Source organism: Hyalella azteca, unplaced genomic scaffold (genome assembly GCF_000764305.2).
Source record: "Hyalella azteca isolate HAZT.00-mixed unplaced genomic scaffold, Hazt_2.0.2 contig12949, whole genome shotgun sequence".
NCBI classification, from domain to species: Eukaryota; Metazoa; Arthropoda; class Malacostraca; order Amphipoda; family Hyalellidae; genus Hyalella; species Hyalella azteca.
Genome location: NW_025942889.1, coordinates 300,976 through 322,989, shown reverse-complemented (window position 1 = coordinate 322,989; position 22,014 = coordinate 300,976). Strand labels below are relative to the sequence as shown.

The 22,014-nt window shown below is 39.9% G+C and overlaps 1 protein-coding gene across 3 annotated transcripts in view; it reads right to left on the bottom strand.

Annotated features, from left to right (window-relative positions):
- The window catches only part of LOC108666368, a 62,229-nt gene that overhangs the window by 3,058 nt on the left and 37,157 nt on the right, over positions 1 to 22,014 (bottom strand). For 2 of the 3 annotated variants that reach the window (XM_018153222.2, XM_018153223.2), the window contains exons 9-15: positions 9,988 to 10,410; positions 8,073 to 8,118; positions 5,043 to 5,126; positions 4,494 to 4,760; positions 1,428 to 1,565; positions 1,118 to 1,224; positions 311 to 633 (exon numbers count right to left, since the gene is read on the bottom strand). In XM_018153222.2, the coding sequence (XP_018008711.1) occupies positions 311 to 633; positions 1,118 to 1,224; positions 1,428 to 1,565; positions 4,494 to 4,760; positions 5,043 to 5,126; positions 8,073 to 8,118; positions 9,988 to 10,410 (1,388 nt within the window). The remainder of the gene's footprint in view (positions 1 to 310; positions 634 to 1,117; positions 1,225 to 1,427; positions 1,566 to 4,493; positions 4,761 to 5,042; positions 5,127 to 8,072; positions 8,119 to 9,987; positions 10,411 to 22,014) is intronic. The other variant, XM_018153224.2, reaches the window with a different exon arrangement.

The window sequence follows — 22,014 nt, the reverse complement described above, 5'->3', positions numbered from 1 at the left end:
GGTAACATATGGATGGTTAGCTCAAAAAGAAGCTCTCACGCCGCCATCAATAAGATCTTTTACTAACAACCATACAATTATAATCCGGCATGAAAGACGAGTATTATTAATCTCATCGAAAGATTCTATAAAAATATCAGGCAAATAATTAAAACAAGCCTCATGAAATTCTAGCAATACACACTGGATGACCTAAAAACAAAATTACTTATCTGGTAATTGTCAATGGCAATAAAATTTTACTTTTTCGCGTTTAGAATAGACACTATAAATAACGAAGTGTAGCATTAACGTCACTTATTGAACTCACTTTTAAGCTCCTTCCTTGCTTTGTTGAGGTCGCTCATATACTTCTTAATCTCTTTGTGCTTCATTTTCTCGCTGTGCGACGGCTTATACCCGAACTTGTGTTCGAAGTCTTCCTCGAAGCGCTTGATGCGCTTCTTGATGGCCGAGATATTCCTGTGTGAGGGCCCCCCGCCCGAGTATTTGCCAGCGACCGCCTGGATGAAGGCGCTCGAGAAGGAGGAATTGGTGGTGGTGGGCAGAGGGTCCTTGGCCAGTGGGTGGTCGTACTTGTGCCACGAACGGCCGCTTGATGTCGTCAGATTTGTTTCGTCGTCAGAGTAGCGACTGCGATCAGAAAATGAAATATTTAGATCCATGAAAATTCTTCAACTTATATTTTATTTTCCCCTTGAATGCATAAAATTTCTGCAATATATCTTAAGCGAATCTTAACAATATCACAGAACATGAGGGAATCATGGTTTCTCAGTACCTATAGTATAACGCTAATGAGCCAAGTATTCCAGGCTCTTTTAAAATTAGTGTATTGTGATTTCTTAATCATGAAACTTTAATTCATTTAAATTTGGAAATTTCGACTTATAAAACTTATGTGATCATCAAGCCTCTGGCATGGACGTATCCCGAAGTTACACAAAAATAAATGTTTCTACTTTTCAGTAACAAAAACAAGTCAGATATAGACGTAGTTCTTCGAATATACTATATAATTAAAGATGAACAACTCGAATATCAATCTCAGGACGTGAGCAGATTCGTATTGAGGTTAAATGCAGATATAATTTATTAATATAGAGCACTGCAATACCTGTAGAGCAGTGCGGTGCGGTGATCGTCCAGAGGCGGAGACTGCCAGCGGCCGCGATCGCTGGTGACGGCAGGTTCGCTGTGGTCCAGCAGCGAGCTCAGCGAGTCCTGAACAACAAAATACTACGTCAGTACATCGACTTCAGAAACCGGGAAACAATTTTGTAAGTGATTCATCATTTAGAGAGCATATATTCTTTCCAACGAGTTGATAAATATTCATTAAATAGCGAATAATTGCATATGCATACACCATTGAATGAATAAGCAATAGATTCTCGAGTTTGCCCAAATGAAGCGATCCAACATACCGGCCTAGGAGGACCGTCCGTGTCGGTAGCCGGGCTGCTGCGCCCGTCATTCTCATCGTCGTCGCCGCTCTGAGGCCTGGACGAGCTCAGCTTCTCCTCCTCGCTGCCCTCACAGCTGGCGATCGCCGCGCTGCTCTCCTGCGACAACGCAACGGATAAATATTATTTGGGCAACTAGTCAAATGTTCTTTTACAATGCTTTAGGTACGATGCACCAACAAAAGCCTGCTTTACATACTTTGGAGGAGTACATAATTGGTTTTACTTCTCTGAAGCAATACACGACTGCTTCCAATTCTCTAAAGCAATGTACGACTGCTTCCAATTCTCCAAAAAAATACACGAAAGCTTTCAGTAGATCGGAAAAACTTCAGTTCCGAATTCAGACAACCATTTAACAAAACTTATTAGTAGCTAACGGAAGCTACGATCTAGAGCATGATTTATGATAACATTTCAAATATTCAGGCGCTAAGTACATATAATTAATGGATAATTATCTAATAATATAGGATAATTGGATAATTCTGGCTATCCCATCCATGGATCGAGAAGCATTCGAAACAAATCGAGTTTTGAAGTACAGAAGTGCGGAGCAGTGAATTGCGACACCCACTAATGAAAATAAGTCACAGCGCGTGGGCTGAAGAGTAAACATCAAATGCGTCAGAACCTGCTATAAAGTTGTGTCTTATGACGCTTTCGCAATTCATTGCGTCATACGCCTCAAAATAGCCACACTTCAGAGCGCCGCTATAAATATAATCGCACTCGTCTCACACTTGAAAAAATTCAGCAAGTAAGAAATCCCAATTTTTTTCTCAGCGTACAGAACTCCAAAAATTTGCGATCAATTACGTTGTTGATATGAATTGAATATAGCAGTTGTTGAATGTTGAAGTGAATATGTTGAATATAGAAATTCGCTCAAGCAGTTGATATGAATGTTTGAATATAGTTCCTAGTTATTGCAATTGAATGAAAAAAAATTAATCTTTTATGCGTACACAATCAGGTTGGTTTGCCTCCCACAGTCGACTGTGCATAGTCCAAACTGCTTGAACTTCCAAAAACATTCCAACTCCTAAATGAAGTGCAGACAGTTCGGAGTGTTCTCGGATATAACAGCAGTGATGGCAAAAATTCAACTAATATTCATAAATATCACTATTACAGTCCGTTCACTTTACGGTACGGTTTGCTGCAAGTACTATACCAATATAACTATCAGGGTTACTATCAACAATTTATTTCCTTAATTTGATAGCACAAACATTACAGCTATGAACTTCACTGCAAGCAGGAATTGCGGTATCACAGAACGGCGACTTATAAGCTACTAAGGACATTGATAGGAAGAGACTCCCGATGTTCCCAAACAATGGTCAGGGAGGCCACGGCCCTCATCAGCTGCCAACACGCGTGCCACTCTACACGACGCAAACTTCGGAATCCGGCACACGTGCCAAAACACAGATCCTTGTCTGAATGAGTAAGTACAGTGACCAATACTGGCTAACACTGGTTATTGTATTGCATAATAAAGTTAAGCCTAGAGATTAGTGGGCAGCATTGCAATGAAGATTCACCGACGTCGAATTAGAGGCAAACATGCATATAAGTGTCCAAATTACAATTTTGAAGCAGGCTAGGCCAAGGATGCTATGGTGTTATGTTTTAGATATTGACGCGCTTACGAAAGCAGCGTGCATGTAGAAAGTTGATCAAAACATTTTATATTTGTCAATAAGCCAATAGCATACGATATATAAACGCATCAAGTGTGCATGGAATTTAATGAATAATATTTATATATGTTCTATCTTTGCTGACAGCTTTATATCTATTGGAAGAGAATAAATTATTTATCCCCCACTCAAAAAGGAATACCAACCAGGACTGCCAGTGGGCAAAGGATTGCATCGCATCATATCAAGCAGGGGATTAAATGGACAATTTTATTTATTCATGATAGTCGGCTCAGCTCCCTGCAATTTTGAAAACTCTATCAAGCGAATGATTAATGGAGTTGACGGCCACTAATAAATTTGTACGAGCCAGCCGTGCTAACGAATAACTTAAGAGCGAGCAACTTTCCTGTGAGAACCGGATGACTTTTAGAAATCTCTCTTGAAATCTCATTGCTCTTAACTTCATATGCAAGACCAGAGAAGTCAAATGTTATTAATTCTTGCGAAAAATTTCCGAAAATTAGCACAAATAAAATATCGTTGCACTCACAAAGCGAGTAAGTACGAGCTTCTCAAATGTCGGAAAATTTAATCAACTCTTTTAGTAATTATAACCAGAAGTCTCGCAATGTTTTTTAACTTGACAGCCAAGTCAGCTGACCTCTCAAATGCCGGCCTCGCGCACTTGGCTGCGATATCGCTATTCCTATTCGAGTCCTGATACACGACACAATACCGATTAAAACATTGGCCTTCTAACTCATTACTGAAATAATCCAAGGACGCATTGACCACGAAGCTTGTGTATTTTTTAGTGGCGATCATTTGGGGTGGAAAACCATTAGTGAAAAGAGAGCACTGGGTGCCTATCAACACAATTGACAATGATGATCAATTATGGTATAACGCATTTTGTAAAAGCAGAGCACCTAGATCCTCCAAAAATCGTGCTTGAAACAAATGAATAAAGAGTTTTCTGTTATTCATCTCGGTTAATAGTACAGTAAAATATTGTTTTATTTACTTCGAGGTAAATTGATCCAGATTTTAGGATTTGATACTAAGTTTATAGAGATTCTCATCAGCAGGGTAACAGATGATGCATGGCTACCCTACTCATTGTGGTGAGGTCAAAAGAGAGTGCGCATCTTGGCAGCCTCGCTGCATTCACCGCAGTGTAAAAGGCGCGAGTACAAAAACGAACGAAGTGAGGGCGAGAAAAATTAGCTTGAACGCGTAAACACCGGTTTTGTTGAAATGCACATTGAAGACAAATCGCAAACGCAAACTAGTTCGAGCAATCCGAGCTAAACTTATCAATAAATACTCAGGGGGGTCAAATGCTCTTGATTTTAAGATGAAGCTAGAATCACACCTTAGAATGGCGGCGAGACTTGCTCTTCCTTTTCTTGGACTTGTGAGGGTGTCGGCGTTCCGGGGACTGGTATTCGGTGGCGGAGGATCGGACGGGGTAGAATCTCTCCGACCAGCGACGCGTTCTGGCCACATCGGCATCCGTAATCCAAGGTTCCCCACTGTCCTGTACAGGAGCGTCCTGGCTATCCCCCAGATACACCTCACCGACAGACGCGAAGTCATTCCACTGACCACATGGTTGGTTCAGGACACTGCTGTCGCTCTCCTGCGTACGGCAAAATATTCGCAGTCAGGCAATGTTCAAAATTTTAATGCAAACAACGTAAACAAGGGCAATGACGAGACACAACGGCGACCGTGAATATACAATAAACTGCCGTGCAAACACCTTAGTTGATATTAGATTGATATTGGGGGAAAAGTTGTGGGCAATTTGCATTTTCAATTTTCAATGGCGAATAAATTTGGAAAGAGCACCAGCTAGGTATAATCATGACTAATTATGAAATAATAATCTAAGAATGAATTGATATAGAATTTTTCTTACCTCAACACCAGCTTCGCTGGCGGATTCGTCAGCTGGCGACGGGATCAACTTGTCCCAGTTGGTCGCTACGGGGGGCGCATCGCACTAGAATCAGGAAATTTCTCAATTAGTTACTTTGGAAGGAAATTCATCAGAACTCATGTACTATAAATTAAAAAAAAACATGTTTTAATTTACGCGAATCATCTGCCATGGGCCTATTTCTTCAGTGCCGACACTTCTATTCTATTCTATAATGCGCGAGCAAAAAAAAAAAACTAGAAACTGGAACACAAAAACCAGAGAAACCGACAGGGCAACTCTGTGCATAGCGCTTACCGTGCACGAGCCCCGCACGAGAAGGCTCGGAAGCCCCACAATATAATAATACGCGCCATGAAACCAGTGCAAGTTCTCAAGACACTTTAGAAAATGACGGAATTGCATAATAATAAGTCACAGCCGCATTGGGAGAGCGCAGCTGTGGGCCACAAATTCAACGCTTAATTAAAGAAGCACCGGAGCCAACACCCGGCATCAGCATGCAATAGACACATTCAGCATCAGACTGCATAGAAACAACGTAATGCAGACCATTAACACAACGCTTACAGATAACAGCACAGTAAGTCTTCAGCCAATACTTCTGCGTGTTAGCTCATACGCAGGTAGTTCGGCACCCGGCCTAGCTTCTATCTGGCCAAACCCATTCACGCTAGCAAGACTCACAACCTTCTTAGTAACAAACGACATACTCTACCTGTTCACTCACCCACTTTCTGTAACTGCCTGTATTCAATAAGAATAGGTTAAGCCATGCAAAATTAGCCCGGAGTAGTTAAGGCCAAATGCAGTATGACCACGCTTCACTTGAGCATGCTTTTAAGCGTTGACATTGGATATACGGCGCTATGGTTTTAGCAATTTACTTTATAGGCAGATATGCCCGCTAATGTGTTATCCCAAGCAAAGAAATATGAAGTAGAGTGTGAGAATAAGCCACCGACTAATTAATTTTGTTAACAAACCGGATGGAAGGAAAGTTGAGTAATGAGACCCTATGGCAAGGCAAAACCAATTTCTTTGTCACCCGAGACAAAAAAAAAGATTAAATGAGCTTATTGATCCGTACATCAAGATGTAACATTCAATGGATAAAACAACTGTTATTTTGAGCATTATAATCGAAGTCAGATAATGATTTCATGTGCGATAAAAATGAATGACTTATAGTGACGACTTATTTGAAAAAAGGCTCACTAAAAATAGTTTCAAATGAGGAGAAAAGATTCGCATTGATGCAATACATAGGTATTAGAGCGCCTGAGTAGCAGAGATTCAAGCGCCGGAAATACAGGCTAACAATTAAAATGACATTTAGCACCAATAATAAATCATGGAAAGATAAATAACAAATTTCTTCAATTTGAAATGAATGAAAAAAATCGGAACATTTCAGGTAGGACGTGGAGTGTTCATGCATGCCACTATACAGAACATTAGATGAAATACAAATTTATTTGCAGCTGTAAACAAGTTTTAACATTCGAAGAGACTAAAACATTCACATTTAAGCTAACCCTCAGATCATCTACGGCAACTAAAGTGATCCAATCAACGTACGAAACCAACAATAGACGCGGCCCAAAGCAAAGCACCGTATTCAGTAGTATAAGTCATGTTACGAACGGGCACGTTCTCGCATCAACTTTGTTGACGTCAAGCAGAGAACTGGAAACTAATAACACAGCAGCAGTGCGCGGGAGTTGCCAAGGCCGCCAGAAAACAACCCCCGGAAAAGGCTCCTGACAGTTATCGCGACCAAGTGACAAGGAGCGTTGCGTAGGTATACATCGCAGCCACATTTCGTATACCCATGACGCGGCCTTGGCTGCATCATTGCATTATACTATAACGCAAACTCTCTCACTATCAACCTTAACCGTACATCAAACAATTCCAACAGTGGTTAAAAACACATTTTAAATATTGAAGGACTTCATTAATAGAATAGAACAGAAGTGTTGGCACTGAAGAAATAGCCCCATGGCCTGTTGCCGATTCTTGTACTTTTTCTTGACTTGATTCACAAGGGATCCGGCCTTTGGAACCCGATCTTTCAATAACTGACGATTGATTGAGATAGCTCCTGGACTTATTGCCTGGTCAATGCAGTTTCCACTGTAGCGTTCAATCAGCTTGTCAATAAAAATCGCGTATTGGTGTAAAAAGAAAGAAACGATTTGAATGAGAAACTTTGCATTTCATTTTCGCAGGCAGAAAATTAATCCCTTCAAGTTTAACCTAAGTCACGACTGCATAAAAACCGAGCTCTGCCTCGACATCCAGTAGGCGAGGTCGAGCCTTGCAATATATTTGGTGTGCCAGCCAAGATTTAATTAAACCATAGACTCGTTGCACCCTAAGGCGGTGCAGCTGGTGTTATCAATTATGATCAAGCAACTTGACTAGGGGAGGAGAAAAGCAAGGCGACTGCGCAATCAAGCATTAATATGGGTAAGGAACTTAGGGTAGAATGCAAGTTGTACTTTATATTGGATTGGGCATGTGTAGTGGGGCTAAAGCACTTTTTTCAAGTGATAAAAAAAATAAAATTTAACTCAGAGTATGACCACGTCGTTGTTCATACAAGTGCGGCACCAGTTCAACAGTAAGATTTCAGAACCTCAACTGATGATGAAGATATCTTGTGAACCCGTGGCCGACAATCACGTGGATAACAGTATTGCAAATAAACGAGTAATGCGAGATAAAGATGAATTTGAGTTCAATTTATCGGCTAGTTTCAGACATGAAAATCATCTTCCTTGTTTTTGCAGCGTGATGAATGATTTTTGTAGTTCAAATTTCCTTAATAGTCAGGAATGCGTTTCAATACATTCATCACCTGAACATTTAAAAAAAATCACCTTGATTGAAAATCATTTATCGACAGACGGCTACCTTAAAGCCTATAAATTTTGATGACAATATCAAATTTAACGTGACGTCCTAAACGATGAACGCGTTTAGTGAACACTATATACTCACCGAAAACGGCAGAGACAAGAGGGCGTGGTCGGACGAGCCGGTGGACCTGTGAATGACACAAGTATTGTTATAAAAGGAGAGTCACTGGTAGAAAATGGAATAAATCCTCTAGAAACACAATGAAATGATACTTTTACGAAAAAAATAGGATAATATGTAGTACTCGTATTTTAATTCATGTGTTCAGCAAATTTTGTTCAAGACTATAAAAAAATGATAAAAAATAGTGAGGATACTTCTTGAAACAAGCGAGAACAACATAAATGTCCAAAAAGCATCCTCTGTTTGCAAAGCGGGTCCGACAGTTATCACTCGTGGACCGTGTCACACGAATGATTTCATATGAAGATGGCCAGTAAGGAACAAAAATTTAGCAGGCCACGGCTCTGATGATGACTGAAAAATACACTGCGGTCACTGATTCTCGTAACTGATAACGATAGCACCATATAAATTGTTGAGATAACCAGAAAATTCAGTGATACCGATGTTTTTAATAACGCATTCAGCACCCAACATAAGGTTGGGTAGCAACGGTTTTTTTTTATTAATTTTTGATTGGTTATTTAGCGGGGACATTATATTCAGTATAATAGCTGTTAAAACGTTTATAAAGAGACACTAAGAAAATTGGATACTCGTCATATTCTAGGTTTTATAATAAGAAAATCAAAATGTGAATGACATTATACAAGGTTTTACTCTCACGAATTCAATAGCAGTTTCTTTACATGGCTACAGTATAAAAATTGCCGTGAGGATAACTTACTGCATTAATGTATATCAAATTGGCTACTAGGTCCATACAAACCTGTAGGTATTATACTGCCAGAGCTATCTAATCCAGAACTGAAAGAGCTGCCAGTGTATGATTGTGTGTAATGGTACCGTAGCAGAGTTGGGAGAAACTGGGCTTTCAAAATGTGAAGAGTTTTCGAGAGAAAGACGGGTTTTGATTGATGTAATTTTTAATGGGAGGGGAGGATGGCAGTACCGTGGAGGCTAATACGTGCGACGGGGCTAACCGCTTAATTTAATGATAACAGTACAATGAGTTCCCGATTACAAAGTTTTCTGATTCTTTAGCTGGAAGCAGTACGATGACCTCAATGAAGTTGATTTTGGTGGAAGTCACCGGCGACAACCTTTTATAGAATTTGGCCTCACAGTTAAGCTAGTTTGGTAAGTTTGTGTCGTGTTAGGTAAGGGTACATGAATTCTCCAAGTTAAAGTTGACTGCGTTCCTTAATCGAATAGGGAATGTTTCAGAAGTTTCATAAGATTTGCGCCATATTGGTTGCGATGATTGCTCCAACACTCAGGGTATCGTATTTTTCTTCTTTCCTCAGCTTGCTCATATTGGGTTCCCAGCTCACAATACAACGCTAAATAGCAAATGGGTTATACAACAACAGGTTAAATTTTCTACGAGTTTTCTAACATGAAATAAAACACTTAATTACTGAACCAAAATAATGAAAGACATTATAACATGCATATCACAATCGTACAAAAATTACAACTTTAAATCCATGTGCTTCAAAATCATATCAATAAAAATACTCACAACAGTGAACATAGCATATCAAATTTGACATTGAATAACGAGACAATATAATTCTGACTGGATAATGACAATATTTCGCTTGATGATTATGAATGAGCGCAAATCATATTACAGCGTAGTGCGACAATAGCATGCAACACACGTGAGTGCTACACCGAAAACACAGAGCAACTCATGATGCGCCTTGCAAAATGAATACGTATCCTACAAAACGGGCGCTGTTCATCAAATATGAAATACGAAGCCAGTGTCCTACATGACAGAACAAAATCAGTTCTCTACAAAGACAAGCTCGAGAAGGTGATGTGATACACCGCGACACATGCAGGGACCGGGTGCTGTTGTTACCTGATAACTTTGGCTTCATGTTCTTCGCAAAGACCTTCGTCGACGTGCTCTTTGCGCTTGCCTTGTCGTGAGCCGTGATGAACAGCAGCGACACTGGACGCTGTCACGACGGTCGCAGTCGTCAGGCTCGCGGACGCTGGAGCAGGCGGAGCGCCAACTGATCCGTTCCCAGAGGAATCATCGCGAGAAACCAAACGGCAACTGGACTCCGGAGGAACGGGTTCTAAAGTCGTCGAACCAGAATCGTCAAGATTGTAACACGAGGAATCAGCGGCAACTGGTTGATGCCAAGTGGGTTCGATCACAACTACTTCAGTATCGAGTCGAGCAGTAGCGCGAGTTTTACATTTCTTAGCAGGTGAGGAGGTCTGAGTTTCTCGAAAAGAACGAAGAGACGAGATGTCAGGCTCCACCCCATGACTCCTGCATGACAACACACTTAGCAGTTCTTCACAACTCACGGAAGTCGCTTACAACATAATACATGTGCTTCAATTTATTCAATTCGGGCACATTCAAATATTAAAAAAAATCACAAGTAAACATAAGAATAAATTACGTTGACTAAAGTCTAATGAACGCAAAACGAAATAAATCTCAAGGCCGCACAACGTTATCGGGAGTGTGATTGCTGAAGAAATGGTTAGCCTTGGCAGCATGAAAAACTATGCACAGCTCAAGGGCGCAGTTTTATAGTTATCATTATCAGCGGCTTGAAAATACTTCTAAGTGACTGAGAATGTCCTTCATGTAGAATAGCATTTATGGTATGATAACGCACCAAGTGGAAATAAATTCAACCGATTTGATTGCAAAGGCCGGAAGTGTAACATCACTTGTGTCGATACAACGAGTAGCGAAGAATTTCAACGATATACAAAAAAAAAAAATTAGATGCCCCGCTTATAGTTACTAACTGGTTGTAACAATGTTATCTCGGTTTCCCTGACGAAAAAGAAAAACGTAAAAATTTCGTTTTTTGGTTAACATATACATGAATCATTTGAGAGACTTATTAGGGATACAACTCAGAATATCGCTAGATCTTTCAAGGTGTGCATCTAAAAATAAGTAATAAGTGCTGAAGATCAACTTAATTTCCTCAGCCTAAGTGCCAACTACGACAAAAAATATAGCTATGGAATGAGGACAGCGAGCCAGCATGACTCAATGATTGGTGTTTACACCTACTCAAATGCCAACGCCATGAAAGTGCGTTTAACCAAGTAGCGGGCAGCAAAACATCAATGTAGAACACAGATCTCCTCACAATTTTAAAAATGATATTTACGAACGAGGCAACTAATAGTCCATCAGATATGGGAACGTTAGAGGGCAGCCAGAAAAACGCAGATTTGAAGCAAGGCAAACCAGAGGTATAAGGAGCAGACTCCGCCACGGGCGATAAAACATTACTAGATTAATACACTAGACAAGAGCAACGTAAAAAATTATCCATTATCATCATACACTGATGAATGAAATATTGAAGTCGCTCAGAAATCCGTCAAAATTAGCAAACGAGTCGATATAATTTAATGTAAGAGCATGTCTAGAACACAAAAATTTGCTTATTTACTCTACCCGTGATTACATGCAGAGAAGACCAACATCATCAGGCATAGTACTCCAGCCATTATAAGGCACAGATGCAAGCATTTTACTTAGACTATAGGTTGATAGTTAGGTATTACTTATTCAATAATTCATCAAAATCTTTTTCCCAATCTAATAGTCCTATCTATTTCTTCTTACATTCAATGGTTTACTACCAGCAATCGTATGTCACCACACATATGTTCTCATATAATCAATTGCGTCACAAAACTCATCTGAAGTTGATGAACAAATTTTCCTGTAAATTAAACGAAACTTAAAAGAAACCAACTTGCCCGTAGAAGAAATTTAACGTATAGGCAGCAAAACAAGCAACAGCAGTGTTTACACACAGCGGCACGCTGATGGCATTGGATACGCTTCACAGATAAAAAATATCGAATGCGGAGTAAATAGAGGCAGCAAATGAACAGTTTTATTAAAACTGTAAAATTCTCAAAAAAGGGAATTGATAGTTGTAACGGACACTAATTTGTACTTGCAAGACTTGTAGAATTATGTTCGACACACAGCAGCTTAGCGCTTCCTGACGGCTCAAATACTAGGCAGTACTTTTTTTTTTTGAAAGACAGAAGCTGGAAATAATTCTTCGTCTGGGAGTTGATAGTAAATGCAGAACTGAGAGAGAACTCGCCGGGACAAGAACACTGGTCACTGAATACGGCACAGGGACAGACACTACAATTGAACTATGCATTGAGCAGCGGTAAGATTAATTCTCTCTGGCTTGCAGTTCGTGGCTCCGTTAACCTTAATTAACTTAGCGCCGCTTGTTCAAAACGTGGATATAAGCTACCACTAACCATGGCAACCGTCCAGAACTAAAGGGGCGTTGGTCGCCTGCCAAGAACAGCTCACTCTACCAAGGCACTCTCGGATCTGTCGCGCGAATAATACTGTCTAACATTCAAAACATGGCAAGTAGATGCCAAATCAAGTAAGCAATAATTGGAAGTTAAAGTATGACGCGATTTTAATGCATTTTAAAGCAGTAGCATCAACACCAAAAAAACTGTTCATTCTATATAATATAGAACAGAATAGCGGTTAATGGGCAAGAAAATTAACGATACGCAGAAAAATTTCTGCTCTGTAATAAAAGCTATAAATAAATAGCCACTGGATGAAGAATCGAGTTGAACGATTAGAAACATTGACGCAAAGAAGGCACAACATAAGCAAGCGCGGTATAATACGCCTATGAGTTTTTTCAAGAGCGATACAAAAACTGGACGCCCTTCGCGAGCAGTAAAGCCCTGACAGCTGCACAACTCTATGCTCTTGCAGTACACACTAATTATTGTTGATACACTAAACAGTAACAACACTACGGTCAAGTGTAACGAACGAAGTCAGGATTTCTACGTACAATTTAAACCGGTGAAACATTTCATGATGTTCAAGCTCAAGCCATAACCACTCATGGAAACTTCATCCGCATATTTGACACTAAGTGAAGCAACCTTCAAGTATTCTCGATTTAGACGGTTCTGGCATAATTTTCGCAATAACTTGCTATGCCAAAAGCATATAGCTCCAATATAGCATGTAGCATACAGCTCTAGAATCATAACATACTATTAAATATCATCTTAAAACGGGAAGAGAAACGTTTGTGCAGTTAGAGACAATGCACTGTAGCTTATAGTTTTAGAAAAACAAATGCAAAATAGATATTATGTACATAAAAGACCGTTTTACGATCTAAATTCGCCACGTTACTTCCCAAATGTAAGGTAATATGGATGTGATTCACCTGGCCGCTAACTGCAGAAATACCATGTACATCTAACAATCGCCTTTTGGCACATGAACATGATTGTGTACTATCAATATCCTTTACGAGGAGCTGCTCTCTGTACTATCAACATCCTTTGTTTTACTAGAAGCATATAAATTGCACGGAGCAGCAACATAACACCGCTTTAGTATGACCTCCAATATAAAAACAATGAGTAAGAGCGCAGCAAGAACTGGCGAAGGCACAACACACTTGGCACTTTCCCCGCAGCCACACTAACTGCGCAATTGCACTCCACGGCCACCGGCGGGATCTCTTATCGCTTCACGATTAACTATCTTGTGAACCATAAAAAAATTGTACTACAGAACGGCTTCCTGTATCAAATAATAATTTAACTTTCTTCTCCTAGTTCGTTTGACCTTAAAATAATACGATGACTATCGCTTGAGAATACAATACACGTATACCATAAAACAGCGAAACGAGCAAAGGTGAAAGAAGTAACATGGTTAAGATTCAGTAAAATGGCGAACTCCAATATTTATGAGGACAGGGCATACTTGGTGAAAATGAGATATAACTAGACGACATCCCAAAAAGAAGTACTTAAAAAAAAGAAACTATGTCGAACGTTAATAGCCAACATGCAATATACGAATTTCAAGAGTTCATAATTTATTATTGCGCAATTGCACTGCTCGGCGCTCGCTGCAGTGAGGCTCCACTGAAGAGTCGTGAGTAGGCGACGAAAGCTCAGGAGCTATGAGCAGTACGTCAAAACGCGATGAAATATGATAGAACAATTATATGACAGAAGATTAAATATGATTTGTTACACGATTATGATATAATGAGGTTCAAGGGCAAGAGAAGAATCAATCGTTTGCTAATGCGTCGGTTCCTAAAAGAAGCTGAGTTTCATCGATCGCGACGAAGTGCCACACAAGAGAATGAAGGCAAGGTCGTTGCTGCGGTGATGAGCTTGCTCTGCGCCTCTGCCCTGCAAGCTCTCGAAAAAACTGTCGCTGTGCCAGCCTGTTTGAGGGTTTCGAGTAAATCGCTAACCAAAATATTCTTCATTTGATGCGCTTCCTCAAAAAATGCACGTATTAGTGAAAAATTTATCTAGCAGTAATTATGGGTGGATAGAATTAGAAATAACACGCGTGTCATTGTGCCAATGCCACTAGATATGAAAAATGTGGAACCCAGGCACAGGTTAATGACAATCAAATAAAAAATACATCATACAAATTCGAAGGCAGAAAACGAACGTAACTAGCTACGCAGATTTATAACATAGAAGACGGGAGCCGTTTCAGTGTTGCTGTGCTGGTTGCACAGTCGGACGGCGGCTTTCGACTAGCCGAGCCTCGATGTGCCTATTGACCTTTAGTCAGACGTATCGATTTTGTTTGAAAAAGCATCTAAGTAGAATATTTATTCAAAGGAAAGAAAAAATATATTGAAGCACAGCGTTAAGGAAAACCCATTTAGAGATAAGTAACTAAAGACAAACGAAGGAATACATACCCGCAGGTGCAGCGTACATCGATTCCCTTGATCTGACACATTTCGAAAACCTCTCTAATATAAGAAAATAGTATAACTTCTTTAGACGGTGCAGCTACGAAGAAAATGACTAGTCTTGAATCAAGAATAGACAACAATCGTATCACGTCGCTTAGGCATTTGTCATTTTGCAACAGAAGACAGATAAAAGCAGAGAGGTCAGAGCGCGCACTACACACCACACGGATGCTGTGAGAGAACTAACTCGAGTGTCGAGTCTCGGCCCTCGGGCGCGATGAGTCGATGACGAGTAGTCGGTGTTTCGGCGCTTTAATATAGCAAGGCTGCTGTGTTGCACCCGGTGTAATCTGCCTGCCAGCAGTTGTTTCGTCATCCAACAGTATTAAATTGAAGTTTTTTTTTCGTCTCCGTCTAGCAATAGCTAGTATATTGTGCTCGCCCGAACATGCTATCCTAATTCATCTAGTGAAATCTATACCTATATTTTTAGAAATCACTAGCAGAGTAGTTCCAAAATATGACGAACGCGGATAGGCGTGTCAAATGTTTGTCAAAATATGACAAACATTTTCCAGCTAGTTGCAATTACCAACTCGTCAAGAACTTGTGTGACATATCAACGAAGTTTTATCACAAGCGGAAAACCAAAATCGAAGTTAAATAGCAGGATAATCTTAGTGCATCGAGTTGACTAAAACAATGACCTTGCTGATAAAATTAATTGTATGATTATTACGGTGAAGATAACATTCAATAAAAAACTGTTAACAAAATCCACCTCAGATCAGTGGTTCATCGATCACTTATCTCAACAAACATCACGAGCTTTAGGAATGAATTCTGTGCATGAGCGCAGCACGTGATCGTCATTTAATTATCAATGCAGCAGTTGTCCGATAAATGATAGAAACCTAAATGCCTGCAAGGAGCTCGCGTTAGCACTCGAGAAAAATTAATATAACGAAGTTGACACGTCAATTGGCTGATGCAGCAAAAACAGGCCGTCAAAGCGCTTAATCATATTTCTACTAAACTCATTGTTAAAATAGGGCACTGTCTACAGAATATGCAAAAACCGAAGTAAACAACTCTAAGACATTAATGAGTAGCACAGGTTATCTACGAATTTCAACCTTTCTACGACCAAATCCTGAAAAACTTCCTCACGTTCATAGTATCATTTCTACATGAATAATTAATTGAATTAGATAGTAGTGCTCTAACCACAATTACAAATCATACCCACGAAAATGGAAGGACATCGTCGCACAAGCTCGAGTCAAGCAGCCTCCACTCATTCAGGCTCACTGCGAAATGTCTTTCTCTACAGGCCACAGGTCCTCTTGAACTCGAATACGAGGGAAATATCCCGACTAAATGAGGGTTAAACAACAAGGGTCGACTAGCAGTTACTTGACGTCAGCACGACGTCATGCCATCAGGAATTAGGATAGTCATTCTTTAAAACAAGACTAATCGAACGCGAGAAAATAACTATACGGATGTCAAGCTGGTCCTGCCTGGACCGCGTCAGTTGCGTTTCCGTGTTCAATCCTCGTAGGGTACAAGACCTCACTGACGATCCTAACCATGCTCAACAGAAAGGGTCTCTTTTCACGTTTTTTATACAGCGGCAATGAGGATAAATGAATATTCGGTGCACGAATATGCTTTACAAGAGGTATGAACTGTAAAGTATTAAAGCTAGGGGAAAAGAAAAGTTGATAGGAACGTCAGCTAACTCAGCATGTACTAAAGAGTAAACTTGTCAGCTACTAAACTATACCCCACGTGAAACTCCGTACACATTCAAAACTAAGGCTTGCTGCTTAGATTAAGAAACTAATTGTAACGAAACCAGAATGGTAGCTGGTTTCATACGCTTAGGAGGACCATAGCTGGTGGCATCAAGCCTCGCCAGCGCGGCCACCGTGGCGATGACAGCGACGAGGAAGCATGACGCAATCCATTTCATACTAGAATTCGCGCTCCAGTTTGCGAAGGGATAATTAGCACAAAACGAAATTAAAATCAGGCATTCAGTTAATAAAAAATCAGATTTTAGACTGAAACCAGAAGGTCCCAGGAATTTAACGTTGACGTAATATACTAGCATAAAACGTTCTCAAAAGCATGAGATTCAAGGACGCCACAACAAAAGAACTACATTCAGAACCTCTCTAGGAGGGGAACCATTTTTCGAGGTTCAGATACGGAAACCCTGAGGTTTCCAGTACCATGTATCGCTCGTTCTAGAAGACAAGTCTGCTACTAAAAATACGTGTCAGGAGGCACAACTCGTAGCATTTCATCCAAGCATGATAATACAAGCATATTTGGAGGTATTATGACGACACATCACAATGTGACACAAATTCCAATTGAAACATAAGATCGTTACCAGTGGCGGCTATTTGGTAAATAAAACAACTGTCAGGGAGCAATTGGAACATCACATGGAAAGTGTCTGATGAATTTTACAATTTTATGAGTTAAGCTCCCCTGGTGCGAATCAGTTGCTCGCATACAAGAGAGCTGATTTATGAATAACTCACTGACTATCGACCACCGATGACATTTACTTTTACAAATAAAGTGCCCAGTCGACAAGGCCAAGATTTCGGCGAATGTCATTTTCCTTCTAGCGTTTCCCGGAAGATCCCCTACAATGATTCCGTCCATCCCGGCATCCTGCACGCTCACATGCCAGAGGTATTTTCAAACACGCAGGGAAAATACTAAGGTTCAGTTGAGAGCTCTAACACCAGACCAGTCCCGTAAAAAGTTCCGTGTTTAGACAAAGACGTCAGAAAAAAGTAGCCCGCGGGGCGGGACGAAGCTTCCAGAACGTTCATCTGGCGATGCCGTGATCCGCGTCTAGTCACTGCTGACTGCTGGCGTGAGGCGTTGGCAGTGAGAATAGCAGGGAACAATGTGGGTTGTTCGAAAATTTCTCAAACTCAGAGAGATTTATAGATATTTCAGTGATACTGCCTAACTAATTTATTTAATTTGAGGAATTTATGAAGCATCCGACGAGCGATAAGTGGAAAGCATGTGAACATACACCGCCCATACACAACCCAACTTAAAATTAAAAACTTTAAATCAACACATTTGGAAGCATACTTGTAAATTGCGCGAATTTTAATTTGGCAGAATACCCATGTAAAATTGTAAAAGTTGCGTGTAAGAATTATCATTCTGTCGCACTATTTTTTCCGATGACTTCCGCATACACCATGAATTAGCTACTTACAATGTAGTATTATCATAAAACCTACGTCTGATTACTGAACACTGTATTACTGCAGTAATACTGCAATTAACGCACAGTTCATCAGTTATCAGATAGAGCCCGAAAAGTAGTTTTTAGGGTGCCAGTCATGAGCATATTGACATCATATCCAAATGTCTGAATGCTAATTGATGAATTAACAAACCGCATAGCCACATAAAGGAAAACTTACATCTAAAACTTGCGTTTTTCGTTGGGAAAATTGATCTCTTCATTCTTGTTACACTAAAGCAAACATTTTTACAGTAGTTTTATATGCCAATTATTTTAGACGAACCCTTCATTTATGTACTACGGTTTAGGACTAGATGCAAATTCAGCCACAATTGAATTATTAAAACATAACAAAAAAACCTTCATTACCTGGCGCAGAAAATACCCATCTTGGGCTTGAGATAAATAGTATGCGTGGTACGATAGCGGTGTGGTACAAGGATGTCTCACGACTGAGGTGCAGAGAGTATGGCCGCAGGGTATTTAATAGACGTCCAAGAGAACCCTCAACGATCTACTCAGAAGCCTATCGATAGAAGATGGGGGACAGACAAGTACTGGGAAGCGTTATATCTCACCAGACACCAGAACAATTCTAAGTATGCGGCCAACTAGCGTCGCGCAACTGCGCAGTACGTTGGACTAATTCGGTGCTGGAGACCAGACAGCGATTTGGTCGATAACAAAGAAATGAATCATAATACAGAGGGAAATATAACACTGATCTAATACTTACTACAATAAGCCTTCACAGCGTGGATATATGAAGTAATTAGAACTTGGAAACATGTGATAGAATTTCACGACAAGCTTTACAAACGAATTAATTTCAAATATAATTTTAAGAGCCAATCCGAGGCAGACAACAGGAAGCAATTGTGCTGCCACCATTAGCGGAGCAAGCTAAATGAACAAACGACAACTTTTCGACGAGATTGAAGATTGAAGAGCTCTCCTTTAGGACATTAGAGGGTGGAAATATATTTTACATCTATCATTATAGCCATTGAAAAATATTTAATTTTAACCCATATAGCATATTAAAATCAGCTTTCCAGCCTCCTAGTGCCACCACTTTCACTCTCCAATGAATTCAGCTATACTCTAAAACTCACGAAGACTATAAATTGTCCCCATTTATGTCATTAGGAACGTGAAGGTCTTTCTAAAAAGTTGGCAGTGATACTATGGCATGTTTTGCGATGGTTTATCAAGCATTGCTCAGCAGGAGGTCGTACCGTGGGAACAGATCTGTTTACACGAGCGTAGCGCATGCATCCAATTCGCAAATTTTGTTTACAGCAGTTCCAAATGTTTCGTATTACCAAATCATGGAAGAGGCATACGAAAAAAATAAAATAAAATAATTTTAAAACCTGTTTAAAACTTGTCACGGGAAACATACGAACGTTTTTCAGATTTTGTAACAATTTAAACATTTTCCAGCATTTGGATAAGTTCGTCAACAATAATTACTTTGTAATCTAAATTACATCAAAAAAATCTCTAAATGCACGAAGCTCTATCGCAAGCCCTTCATCGTCGAGAATGCATAATACTTCGCTCAATTTTTGCATGCTTATTTCCATGTCTCCCGAACGTCGAGCAGCTGATTGTTCCAAAACATGCGTTCCCTGGATACCAAATCTCACAGGCCGAAGCGCACATGCCAGAAAGCAGTTCTTTGTTGTGACAATAGTTTCACCTCATACCTCACTAATCATATTTGAATAACAGCCAAAAATGTTAAGCTATCATCTATCACACATAAGTCATAATAACGCTTTAAGCTTTAAAGGCAAACGTGAGCTACATTTTTTATGGTTGCATCTATGCCAAAACAGACGGTAAATGACCCATAAAAGACAGCTGTCACAATTGAACGAGCAAGCAAATACTATACATTACCTTTCTTAAAATGAAAACCGTATTGCTCACATTCTACAATGATGTAACAATTAAAAGATAACAAATACTATGCTTTCCCAAAAACAGACATAATAACCAAGGTTCTCGCTAAATCTTATTACGTGAAGTTTATTCGAGTATTTGTTCTAATGACGCTTAATTATTATTAACATGGACTGCTTCTAGCTATTCAATTGTGCATGATTTACGGAGCCAAGAGTTGGACGCCTCTGGCCAACACTGGCAGCAGCGACGGCATCAGTAAACTTTTGTCAGATAAAGGCGATCACGGCGGTACATTTAACCTCGTTAAAAATATAATTACTCAGACCATGAGCATAGTACACAGGAAAATAAGAGTGAAGTAAGGCGAGCGGTGCAGCTCGCACCATCACATGCGCAGGAGACGCCACAATGTCTCGTAGCGCCTCCTCTCTTAACATCGCGGACATAAATAGTTTGTTTCACTCTGCTTTTCCAGATAGTTTTCGTACCCAGAATGCACTGTTCTTGAAATTTATGACTCGAACTGCGCCAAAAGGAAATAATTCTGATCAATGCACTCATTCTTGTTCTCGTATAGACGTGGGGTTAAGAGATTCGACGCAACTCAATTTTTATTTCTTGGAAGCTACACCTTGTACAAATAAAACTGACTTGCATTAGAATTTGAGTGTCAATCAGAATCAGTAATAACAAGAGATTATAATAACCTGCTCGGCAGAGATGTCTCATTTCTAGTTTGGCCGAAAGAATCTTCAAGGACTAAAATTTCGAGGCGTCATGCATTGGTAACACGGTTAGACCATTGAAAATTTACCCATATTTTCTAAAGATGCAAAAATATGTGATTATGAGATTTCAAGGCCTGGTATTTCACTGCCGCATTAATATGAATAATTCTTCAACCTTAAAATCCTGAAAACTTTTCGCTGAAACTATGAGCTTTTAATCTTCAAACCATGAACATCTGAATTTTTCAGAATTAATATCACCATTATGATCATCATATGTTAGAGTCCTCAGTCTTGTATATAGGTTACGAAGCCAAGAACGCGGAGTAGCCCTAGGTTGCCGAGATTTAGCAATTTAAGTGAAGAGTACTGCGGAGATAAAGTTCACCTCTCCAGCAGTACAAGGCAAATGAGGCTACTGCGCAGTATACGTTCGAGGCATAATTACACATGCTGAAACTCGAGAAATAGGGTACGGATTATGAACAAACAAAACTGTTTAATTGTTAATCAAAATTGTGCCAGATTTATTTTATACCCGCATTACATATCAGTTTTTCTACAAGAGAGAAAGGAATGTCAAATCTGTCATACGCGAGTAGGCTTTTCGAGCATAGTATAGCATGGATAACCGTCGCTTTGATAAAACTAGTCAGAAACAAACGCATCATTTAGCATAGAAAAATAAATCTGGCACAAGGTGCAAGAAATTGATGATTTTGAAACCTGTGCTCCTTATTTCAAGGGCATACACGCAACGGAGTCGAGCATCAAACATTTTTCGAGCATAGTCGAGCAATAGTCATAGTCGGTTAAGCAAAGCAGAATTGTAGCAGTGAGTTGCGAGTTCGAGACCGGAAAACGCTGTGAATGTTCTACGATGTTAAGAATCGGCGACAGGCCTACGGCCTAATAAACGCTGAAACCGCTATTATTATTATATTATATATAATAGTTCGAGCATAATTTTTCATTATCTTCCCAACACACCGAAGCCAGTATTCTTCGTGCATGAGCAAGTATTCCTCGAGAACAGTCTTCATTATTGTTCGTAGACATAAACAAAACAATTTTTAGTAGATCAAATTAAGACACACATATTATCCTTAACACCCTTCCGGCTGTTGACGCGAGGTTTGCGATTTGTTTGTGTTCATTCGAATAGGCGATTTTGTAACTTCTCACGTGCCTAGCATTAC